Source organism: Oncorhynchus kisutch, linkage group LG10, assembly GCF_002021735.2.
Source record: "Oncorhynchus kisutch isolate 150728-3 linkage group LG10, Okis_V2, whole genome shotgun sequence".
Taxonomy (NCBI): Eukaryota; Metazoa; Chordata; class Actinopteri; order Salmoniformes; family Salmonidae; genus Oncorhynchus; species Oncorhynchus kisutch.
The window spans coordinates 54249622-54261371 of NC_034183.2; the positions used below are offsets into that span (position 1 = coordinate 54249622).

At 44.6% G+C, this 11750-nt stretch overlaps 1 protein-coding gene across 1 annotated transcript; it reads left to right on the forward strand.

Moving 5' to 3' along the window:
* Nucleotides 1-4390: 4390 nt before the first annotated feature.
* LOC109898431 (coenzyme Q-binding protein COQ10 homolog, mitochondrial-like) lies at nt 4391-9397 on the forward strand. The gene is made up of 5 exons (XM_020493393.2): nt 4391-4605; nt 5932-6084; nt 6355-6547; nt 8056-8157; nt 8835-9397. Exons 1-5 carry the CDS (start codon nt 4502-4504, stop codon nt 8997-8999), a joined length of 717 nt encoding a protein of 238 aa, XP_020348982.1. The 5' UTR covers nt 4391-4501; the 3' UTR covers nt 9000-9397.
* The last annotated feature ends 2353 nt before the right edge of the window (nt 9398-11750 follow it).

The following is an 11750-nucleotide window of genomic DNA, read 5'->3' on the forward strand; positions in this document are numbered from 1 at the left end:
TGGTAGAGGGTAACGGTTCTTAACTGTAATGTCATTGAGTCCCTGGTAGTCAATGCACGGGCGCAGGGTCTTGTCCTTTTTCTCCACGAAGAAGAACCCTGCGCCGGTGGGAGAGGAAGAGGGATGGATAAATTCAGCAGATAGGGAGTCCCCAATGTAGGTCTCCATAGCCTTAGTCTCCGGTACCGACAGAGAGTACAGACATCCCGGGGTGACGTGGTGCTAGGGAGAAGGTCAATCCCGCAGTCATAGGGTCGGTGCGGCGGAAGCGACGTGGCCCAGGCTTTGCTGAACACCTCCCGGAGGTCCTGGTATTCCGCGGTGATGGTGGAGAGGTCCGGGGGCACCTTCCGAGCCCACAGGAAGTCGTCACGGGGCGTGTTGCGCTGACTTCAGACAATGGGCGTGGCAGAACGGACTCCGGCCCATGATGGCACCCGTAGACCATTTGATGAGGGGATTGTGACGCTGGAGCCAGGAGAATCCAAAAACCACGGGAATCTGAGGAGACTTTGAAATTGAATAGTCTCGCTGTGATTCCCTGACACCCATAGGTTTATGGGAGTGGTATTATGAGTGACCCGGCCTATAGAGCACCCGTCCAGCGCTCTAACATCCATGGGAATGGAGAGGGGCTGAGTGGGGATGTTCAGCTTGGAAGCCAGGGTATCGTCCAAAAAGCTCTCATCGGACCCAGAGTCAATGATGAGGGGCCGCCAAGCTTACCCTAGTAAAACTGACTATCCTACCGATCCTTGACTTCGGCGATGTCATCTACAAAATGGCTTCCAACACTCTACTCAGCAAACTGGATGCAGTCTATCACAGTGCCATCCGTTTTGTCACTAAAGCACCTTATACCACCCACCACTGCGACTTGTATGCTCTAGTCGGCTGGCCCTCGCTACATATTCGTCGCCAGACCCACTGGCTCCAGGCCATCTACAAGTCTATGCTAGGTAAAGCTCCGCCTTATCTCAGCTCACTGGTCACGATGGCAACACCCATCCGTAGCACGCGCTCCAGCAGGTGTATCTCACTGATCATCCCTAAAGCCAACACCTCATTTGGCCGCCTTTCGTTCCAGTACTCTGCTGCCTGTGACTGGAACGAATTGCAAAAATCGCTGAAGTTGGAGACTTTTATCTCCCTCACCAACTTCAAACATCAGCTATCTGAGCAGCTAACCGATCGCTGCAGCTGTACATAGTCTATTGGTAAATAGCCCACCCTTTTCACCTACCTCATCCCCATACTGTTTTTATTTATTTACTTTTCTGCTCTTCTGCACACCAATATCTCTACCTGTACATGACCATCTGATCATTTATCACTCCAGTGTTAATCTGCAAAATTGTAATTATTTGCCTACCTCCTCATGCCTTTTGCACACATTGTATATAGACCCCCCCTTTGTTTTCTACTGTGTTATTGACTTGTTAATTGTTTACTCCATGTGTAACTCTTTGTTGTATGCTCACACTGCTATGCTTTATCTTGGCCAGGTCGCAGTTGCAAATGAGAACTTGTTCTCAACTAGCCTACCTGGTTAAATAAAGGTGAAATTAAAAAATTTAAAAATTAAAAAAATGAGGACCCGGATAGATTTAGACTGGTTTTCACACAGCAGAATGCATGAAAAGGGGTGCGAGCAAGGGAAGCAGAAAAGTTTCCCATATGACCCACCAGAGTACTCGCTCCTACCGGTGAGCCTGGTTTTTTAAAGGACAAGAGGCCACAAAATGACCCAAAGTCCCGCAATACAGACAACTCTTTGTGTTGATCCTGTGTTGCCATTCCGCTGATAACAGCCCAGCTCTGCCTAGTTGCATAGACTTGGGAAGCGGTGACTCAGCAGTCTTTGGTGACTCTCGGCAAAGGGATCGTCGGGGACTTCCGGGATGACTCTGAGGCAAGGTGGAATCCCTGGACGAGCGAGCTTCATCGAATTTCCTCTCCTTCCGTCATTCCCGTAATCGCCCAGCCATTCGGATGTTCAAAGCGATAAGGGAATCGAAATCCGTAGGTAACTCCTCCGAGACGCCGTATAGGAACATATCGAAAAGCGCTTCCTGGTTCCAAGCACTTGCTGCTGCCAACGTGCGGAAATCCACCGCATAGTCGGCCACACTGTGGGAGTCCTGCTGAAGCTGGATTAGTTTACGTGCAGCTTCTCTCCCGGAGAACGGGGCATCAAAAACCTTCTTCACCTCTCCCACGAACCCCTCCACGCTAACGCATATGGCCGGCTGTTGTTTCCATACAGCAGTAGCACATATGAGAGCCCTCCCTGACATCAGGTTGATGAGGTAGGCTATCTTGGAGCGATCCGAGGGGAAGGAGGGCCGAAGCTCGCAGATGAGGGAACATTGAGCTAGAAACGCCAGACAGGTGCTCGACTCTCCATTGAAGCGTTTCGAGGGAGATAAGCAGGGCTCCCGAGAAGGTGGAGTGACTGATGAGATGGCGCTGCTAACAGCTGAGTTACAGAGGGGCTGTGGGGTTACCACTGTGGTAGGCTGCCTCCCAGACAACCAGCGGAATTGCGGCAGCAAAATGTCCAATGCCCGGTCATGACATTCAGCCAACGTTTGAACCCCCTCCATAAGACCACGAAGCAATTCTTCATGCCTACCGATGGTAGCTCCTTGGGAGGAGATGGTGTTGCACAGCTGGTCCAGGTCTGCTGGATCAGTCATGTCCAGTTCGTACTATCAGGTTTGAAGGTAAGACCCAGAAGCAGACAACGTCGAATAAACAAGTTAACTAATCCAACAGGGCTGGCAAAAGACAGGTCAAGAGCAGTCAGGAGTCAGTAATCCAGAGGAGGCAAAGGTACAGGACGGCAGGCAGGGTCAGGGTCAGGGAGGGGGTGGAGACAAGCACAAGGCCAGGTGAAACAGATCAGGTTGTGACAATTCATACCCGATATTAGGCCATGTATGATGATTTCATGCTTTCATGCCTGCCTTGGTAGGCCAAGTTTATGTTTGCTGATTCAAGTGAGCTAGTCATTTCATACCTGCCATACAGTTCAAGGTGTAACCCTATAGGCTTTGTATTGTATTGTGTGTGGCTGTTTTCAAATGGTAAAAATTGTGCTCTTTTGGGCTGAATGACAACACCTTCAGGGCTTTCTATTCTTCCTTCCTTCCCATTCTTCTCTCCTCCTCTTCTCTCTCTCTCTGAATATGTAGGGGATAGACACGTTGTATATTTCATTATGTTGTAAGCGGTTGTGTAGTTACGCAGTTGTGCACTTGCGCGGACTACTTTGCAATAATAACGTGCTCGTTTGTCAAGGGAAATTTGTGATGTTTCCTGGTCACATTTATCCTGTGTTGTGTGTTAAATTATGTAATGTGATTGTACACATTTTCACTTAAATATGTTGGGGGGGAATTTGTGCTGTATTATTACTGGGAAATGTTGGACAGCCACTTTTACTTATGTCCAGCCCAGTGAAGGTTCTACCTTGTATGGCTCCCTGGGCAAACCCCCCCTTCAGCACCATTCTGCACTAACTGTCATTTTAATTCAGACATTTGGAACAACACAAATATCATTTAAAACTATATAAATATAATAATATATACAAAAATAATACTAATATCAAAAAGAAATAACAAAGACAAATAGAAACACATTTTTGTTGATTTGCACTGGAGCATCAATACATTTCCCATCCTCCAACACTGTCAACCAAGAGTCAAGACTAAACCAATTCACCTTGGTGGTGTGCAGGCTTCTTTTATATTATTCTTAACGATTTCACACAAACCAGAAAAAAATGCAACAATATGTCTGTGGAACTATATATTCACAGTACCGTACTATGAATGAATTGTGGTTTATTTGGTTGCATTTCCTAGTGTGACGCGCTAGTTAGAGCCGCGCTATTTGATAGATTCCCCTGCTCCCCCTACCTCGGGCTTCCAGTGGGGAGACCTGAGGTCAACCTGCCCTCGTCCCCCCTCCCCATCTCGTACTTCTGAGTGGGAGACCCTCACAAACTAGACTCAGGGCGCCCACTCCGTCAAGGTTAATTGACCCACAGTCCCACACGGTGACATATCATTGACGTGAAGTGCAAATGAGCGAAATCGAAAACTCATTGCGCAAATAGTTTTCATACCTGCATTCGAAAACTGGAATGAGAGCGCGTGCGTGTGTGTACGAGAGAGAGAGAGAGATATACAGTTCTATATGCCGAACAGAAAAAACTGAAACTACCCAAAATAATGAATGGTCTGTATGGGAACTTACAGCTTGATGATTGATTGATCATGAATATACTCAATAGCCTATAACATCTTTCGTTCCGATTGGTTGTCTGACATATACCCCCCCCCCCCTCTACGTCACACATTATTGGTCCATTTTATGCAACCTGAGTGACACATGATTTTATAGCAGACCTTGGACAAAGCCGGCTACGCAGGGAGTAAACGAACGCTTCTCTTCAAACTTTTGAGAATTTGCATTCCCACAAACCTCGAGCATGGCCATCAAAACCACCCCTCTTATTTTCCGGGCACTGGTTGAGATGTCTGAAGTACACTCTTCAAAAGTTGTACGAGGAAATCCCAACAGAGCAAATATCAGGTAAGTGTAAAAATGCCGGTGAGCGATCCTCCAAGTTTGCAACAACCGGCGACGTGTAGGCTATTTTGATCATTCATCAACTGTAGCTTATTTATTTTTTCACAATGGTTGAATACAACGGCAATAAAAAATAAATTAAATAATGTTTTAAATCTGAGACGCTCCCCCTAGGGTTTGCAGGTGGGCAGCAGAGGTAGATGATAAACTAACAAAATAAGAAACAAAACCAAAAAAATGTAGAGAAGATAGCTGGATGTCCGGTTACAATTAAGATTGGTAAAATCCTGAGCTAATTTGGAACCAATAATAGTGCAGTACAATTGAACATGTTAAGAATTATGGAGGAAAAAAAATCCAGAAAGTTCAAAGAAAAATCCAAAGAAAGTTTATATTGCGAAGTGACAAGATGCACATCTCGCGCTTGATAACGGTTTATCCTATATTGGCGTACATTAGGCTACATAATTACAACATGTCTGTTTCTCTGAATGTCAGGCAGTAGGCTCAAATGTCTTTCTCTCCCCAGTAAGAGGCAGCCTACCCGTCTCCCGGACTCTGACCAGCAGAATCAATCATTCCTCTGTATTATGTTTAGAATACAAATTTGAAGGCTAGAATTGTGGGGGGCAGGAAATGTTCCCTCATGATGAAAGGGGGGCATGCATAGCCGTGGGAAGTAGGGCCCCCTTAAAATATATTTAGGCCTTTTACTACTCCTGTATTAGGGGTGCGATACAGCCATCTGCAGCTTACCTCACCGCAAACATCTTCCCGTGGCTATGGGGGAATGAGTGAAAACGTTCAGGAAGGACTGGCCTATGTGATTATGTAGGGAAGCCTATCAATTTGGCTAGAAGCTGGGGGTTTCATTTTTGAAGCAATGTGAGATGTTGTATTGGAATGTTGAGTCACAGGACTGAGAGAGGAAGGAGGTCCCTCTGGCAGGTCTTCTAGGCTCCTACACAAGATGCAGTCAACATGCTCTGTTCATAACCCTCAGGTGTTTTACGTTATCCATCAAATTCGTCTGAGTTCAGTAGATAGGCCTACTACATAGTGGAAGCTATAGAGCTTTTTGAAAGGGTTTGATCTGATCTCATTGTTTTTAAGTCTGGGATTTAAGCACACAACCAGGCTATTTTCACCAAACTGGGACAATCATTTAGATCGTCTTTGTTATGATACTTTAAAACTGTAATTTTTTTATTCTGGAGTTTGTAAAGATTGACTATCAAACCGGTTTAGTCACCTTCTGTGATGACTTTTTTAAGACTAGTGTGCTTTACCAAAGATTAACACATTTTCTCCCTCTTCTCCTCCTCCCAGACACCTGGGCAGCTGTGGGGTACTGTCAGCATGGCGTGCCGCCCTTCCGCTATCTTCCCCCCTCCTCCGGACCACACCCTTCCGCAGCTTCATTAACCTGGCTGCCTCCATCACTGCCCGCAGGATGGAGTACTCTGAGAGCCGCACACTAGGGTGAGACATCATCACACACCCACAACTCCTCTCTGCCCCTCTGTCTTGTCAGCCCCTGTTGACCAGAGGTGACTCTAAAGCCCCACTTTCCTATTCTCAACTTCAATACACTTCAGCTAACATGTGGTTGGCTTGAAATAGACCGGAGCATATTGTATCTTTCCTATATCATAGTCCAATGTTTACTCCTGACTTAGTATTTTTTTTAAGTGTACATGGGTAGTCCTTTGAGCATCTTCTTGATGGATCCCCCTCTCCTTCCCCATCCAGGTACACTCCAGAGCAGATGTACAGTGTGGTGGCCAGTGTGGACCAGTACCAGCACTTTGTCCCTTGGTGTAAGAAGTCCCGGGTCGTGAAGGGAAAGAACGGGGATGTCCGGGTCCAGCTGGAGATTGGGTTCCCTCCCATCGTGGAGCGTTACACCTCGGAGGTCACGGTTGTCCCAAACCACCAAGTCAGGGTAAGCCCTGATAACATTGTCCAACACGGTTTATAGCACGGAGAGGGTAGACATCCTGTATCAATATGGCAATTGTGCCCTATTTAGAAAGTATTCATACCCCTTGACTTATTCCACATTTTGTTACACCCTGAATTCAAAACTGATAAAAATAATAATTCTTACCCATCTACACAGAATATCCCATAATAACAAAGTGAAAACATGATATTTTAGCTAATTTATTAAATTAAATGCAGAAATGTATATTTTAAGTCAACATATGTTAGAATTGTTTTTGGCAGTGATTACAGCTGTGAGTCTTTCTGGGTAAATCTAAGAGCTTTGCACACCTGGATTGTACAATATTTGCACATTATTTTTTTTAAATTCTTCAAGCTCTGTCAAGTTGGTTGTTGATCATTGCTAGACTGCCATTTCCAAGTTTTGCCAGAGATTTTCAAGACTATTTTTAAGCCAAACTGTAACTCTGACGCTCAGGAATATTCACTGTCTTCTTTGGCCTTGCGTTTTATGCTATTGTCATGCTGAATTTATATATATATATATTTATTTATTTTCCATGTCTGTTGGGAAGCAGACTGAACCAGGTTTTCCTGTAGGATTTTGTCTGTGCTTAGCTCTATTCTGTTTTATTTTTATCCTAAAACTCACTAGTCCTTGCCAATGACAAGCATACTCATAACATAATGCAGCCACCACCATGCTTGAAAATATGTAGAGTGGTACAGTGACGTGTTATGTTTTGGGGCAAATCCAACACACTTTGTATTCAGGACATAACATTTATTTCTTTGCCACTTTTTGCAGTTTTACTTTAGTGCCTTAATTGCAAACAGGATGCAAGTTTTGGAATATTTTATTTTGTACAGGCTTCCTTATTTTTACTCTGTTAATATTGTGGAGCAACTACACTGTAATGTAATTGATAACAAAACCATGCTCAAAGGGACATTCAATGTCTGCTTATCAATACCAATAGGTTCCCTTAAACACTATGGCACACAGTGAGTCCATGCAACTTGTGACTTGTTTAGCAACCTTTTTACTCCTGAACTTATTTAGGCTTTCTGTAACAAAGGGGTTGAATACTTATTAACTCAAGACATTAAAGCTTTACGTTTTTATACATTTGTACAAATTTCTAAAAAGGTAATTCTACTTTGACATTATGGGGTATTGTGTGTTGGCCAGTGACACAATCCCAATGTCATTCATTTTCAATTCAGGCTGTAACACAACAAAATGTGGAAACAGTCAAGGGGTATTTCAGTACTCTAACCTGAGGGGATTCAAATGTACTATGGGACCGGATTAATGAGTTAAATCGTCTGTAATACATTGATTAGATCCTCCTAGGGGATAAATACTAAGTCGTTTTTTTTTTATCACCTAGCTGCTAACATTGTGCTCCTACGTCCATAGAGCAAGGATTAGAGAGGCTTTGTCTGGGGCCATGTCCTGGACAAGAGCAGTGTGTAATGACTAGTGTGCATGTTGTCTCACAGGCAGTGTGTACAGACGGATCCCTCTTCAGCCACCTGGAGACGATATGGAGGTTTGCCCCTGCGGCCGAGGACCAACCAGACTCCTGCAACATCGACTTCCATGTGAGTACCACCATTTTGTCCACCAGAACAGTTCACTTTCATTTGGTGTCAGCCTGAGACTAAAAGTCAGCAAGGTTAGATAATAGCCCACTGAAGTACACGTCGTCTTAGTGTTAACATTTATGAATGTTACGTCGGTCTACTCACGCGAACATGAGGGATTACTAATGAACTTTAGGGCTTGAGATCAAATTGCCTGCCAGGGGGCTAGTTTTACACCAGGCCTTTCATTTCTCTCAACCTATAAAGATACTTTTTTGGGGGGAGGAAGTAGTTGAGTAAAGGCAATTAGGTTTGTATTTATATCCAGTAGTTTTTAGTGTTCCTAGCCTCTTCATATAGCTGGTCAGAGGTCATAGCGATATCTCTCCCTCTCTACCTCGTGACCCAGATATTGGGACAGTTTACCTGTAGTGGAAATGGGGTGAGGGATTTGGGAGATGGAGGACAGACTGTCTTTTGGACGGCCTTTTGGCAGGAATAATGAATAGTATGGAATGAGTTGATTGTGTGTCTGTCAGCCAGTCATTAAATCAGGAATACAGATGGTGGTCCCTCGTTTGGATATGAGCACTGTCCTCAAAGGGAACAATACTCCTCAGATGGATAGGTAGACTTGTGTCAGCAGCATGGTTTTGGTGTTTGAGTGTACTTATTTTCTCCCCTTCTCTCTTCAGATATCCTTCGAGTTCAGGTCCCCGCTGCACTCCCAGCTGGCCACCCTGTTCTTTGACGAGGTGGTGAAGCAGATGGTGAATGCCTTTGAGTCGCGGGCAGCCAAACTATATGGGGGCCACCGCGGTCCCCTCCAGGAGGTGCCAACAAGGAGGCGAGCAGCATGAGAAGACACCTACCTGGCCCCTCACTCACCGACACAGTCCCACTCCCTCCTACCACCACCACCTGAAACCCCTCACCACTCAATTTCAACATGGAATGCCTTATGCAAGAGACTGGGTCTTCTCTTTTGGATTTTGTTATGTTCACAAAAGCACCTATTTATTTGCATTACAGAAACTTTAATTTACTTGACTGTACATACTATTTTTATTTGGGATGGAAGTGGATGTTTGTTGTTAAATGTTCATGTTTGAAAGGGACCTTCTTATATGCGATACAGAAGATGAAGTGACTCATTTGCGGTGTTCAAAAACATCTGAGCAGTCAGCTTTTTCTTCCGACACTAATACAACTTTTTTTGGTGTGTGATTGAAATTAAAAAGCTCGTATTTTGATACTCTTTGTGCCTCATGCATTTATTTTGTATGTTGTCAACTGCGTGTCTTCTGTTCATTGTTGATTACTGTAATCGTCAAGATGGAGCTAGGTTAAAGTTGGTAGGATTACAGATGTGTAGAAAGTATTGTTTCAACAGTCGAGAACAACTCTGCTCCATTAAAGAGAAAGTTGTCCTGTAGTAACCGGTTTTCCTACTGTCGACCAATGTTCTGTTCCATCAGGACCGTTCCAGGAAGGCACATGACTTGAGAATTGGTTGCGTGAGAGCCAGGAAGGAACACAAAAGCCCTGAATACTGCTTGTAAACTGACCTGACACTTTTAGGCTATTTGCCAAGAGATGAATGACAATTGACCCCCCCCCCCCCCAGTGACTCAACCCCTGTAATGGGGTTAGAGGCAGATAATCCCAGTGGAGAGAGGGGAACTGGCCAGGCAGACAGCAAGGGCAGTTTGTTGCTCCAGTGCCTTTGTTAATCTTCACACTCCTGGGCCAGACTACACTCAATCATAGGACCTACTGAAGAGATGAGTCTTCAATAAAGACTTAAAGGTTGAGACAGAGTCTGGGTCTCTCACATGGGTAGGCAGACCATTCCATAAAAATGGAGCTCTATAGGAGAAAGTAAATACATTAATGAATTTATTTGCAAATTATGGTGGAAAATAAGTATTTGGTCAATAACAAGTTTCTCAATGCATTTATATACCCTTTGTTGGCAATGACAGAGGTCAAATGTTTTCTGTATGTCTTCAAGGTTTTCACACTTGCTGGTATTTTGGCCCATTCCTCCATGCAGATCTCTAGAGCAGTGATGTTTTGAGGCTGTTGCTGGGCAACAGACTTTCAACTCCCTCAAGATTTTCTATGGGGTTGTGGACAGGTGTCTTTTATACTGATAAGTTCAAACAGGTGCCATTAATACAGGTAACGAGTGGAGGACAGAGGAGCCTCTTGAAGTTACAGGTCTGTGAGAGCCAGAAATCTTGCTTATTTGTAGGTGACCAAATACTTATTTTCCACCATAATTTGCAAATAAATTCATTAAAAAACCTACGTGATTTTCTTTCTCAATTTGTCTGTCATAGTTGAAGTGTACCTATGAAAATTACAGGCCTCATCTTAAGTGGGAGAACTTGCACAACTGGTGGCTGACTAAATACTTTTTTGCCCCACTGTCTGAAACACAGGCTTCCAGCGAGGGCAATTTTGGGGTTTCACCATGTTTCATCAAAATGTACAGCTGTGTGTCATCCACATAGCAGTGAAAGTTAACATGTTTTCGAATGACATCTCCAATATATAGTGAAAACAATAGTGGTCCTAAAACAGAACCTTGAGGAACACCGAAATTTACAGTTGATTTGTCAGAGGACAAACCAAGACACAAACTGATAAGATCTAAACCAGGCCAGAACTTGTCCGTGTAGACCAATTTCGGTTTCCAATCTCTCCAAAAGAATGTGGTGATCAACGGTATCAAAAGCAGCACTAAGGTCTAGGAGCACGAGGACAGACTTTACTTTTCATTACTCTTTTTTTCAAAGCAGGTTCATTTGTCATTTTGCGCAAGTCTGTATTTTCCCTCTGTTAACCACCTCAAAGTTTCCAGCATCTTGTGCAATATTTGACAAGTGCACAATATAAAGAGGAAGACTGGGCTGAGAAACAATACAGAATGATGCTGCAGTCTTTTTTTGCTGGCACTATGCTGCTGTCTGTCTGACACAGGGTCAGGGAGACCACAAGGACCAGAAACCATGCTGCCCATCTGACACTCGTTCTCTGAGCCATGGGGGAGAAACTGGGAACTATGGGGGATAACAAGACTCGTGGAGACCCGGTTACAAACCCGTGCGAATGAAGTGGAGGAGCTGAAGAGACTAACTGGAGGTAATATAGCGCTTTTCACATGTCACCAACCTCCTATCCACCCATTGCCTCTATTACAGGGATTATCCTATATTTAACTTTCTAACAGCCTCTGATCTTTGACGACATTAATACAACTGACAGTTCAAGATAGATAATCTCATCCATCCTGTATCGCTCTCCGGGAGACAGGCACAGGGGACACTGGACCTCTCACCGCTCCCATGCCCCTGCAGTACAAGGTCTCTCCGGGAGACAAGCACAGGGGACCTCTCACCGCTCTCATGCCCTTGCAGTACAAGGTCTCTCCGGGAGACAGGCACAGGGGACACTGGACCTCTCACCACTCCCATGCCCCTGCGGTACAAGGTCTTCTCAAACCTACAACCCTGCCACAGGTACTAGATATTCTCTGTGTGTGTGTGTTGCATCATGTGTTGTGTTTAGTAAACGCTATGTCCCTACAGGTATATTCACTGCCA

Bases quoted from the DNA above. Each gene is read 5' to 3' on its own strand.
- LOC109898431 (XM_020493393.2), top strand. From the start codon at position 4,502: ATGGCCATCAAAACCACCCCTCTTATTTTCCGGGCACTGGTTGAGATG. The intron at 6,085-6,354 runs GTGAGACATCAT...TTCCCCATCCAG, and splicing joins TCTGAGAGCCGCACACTAGG to GTACACTCCAGAGCAGATGT. The intron at 8,158-8,834 runs GTGAGTACCACC...TTCTCTCTTCAG, and splicing joins CCTGCAACATCGACTTCCAT to ATATCCTTCGAGTTCAGGTC.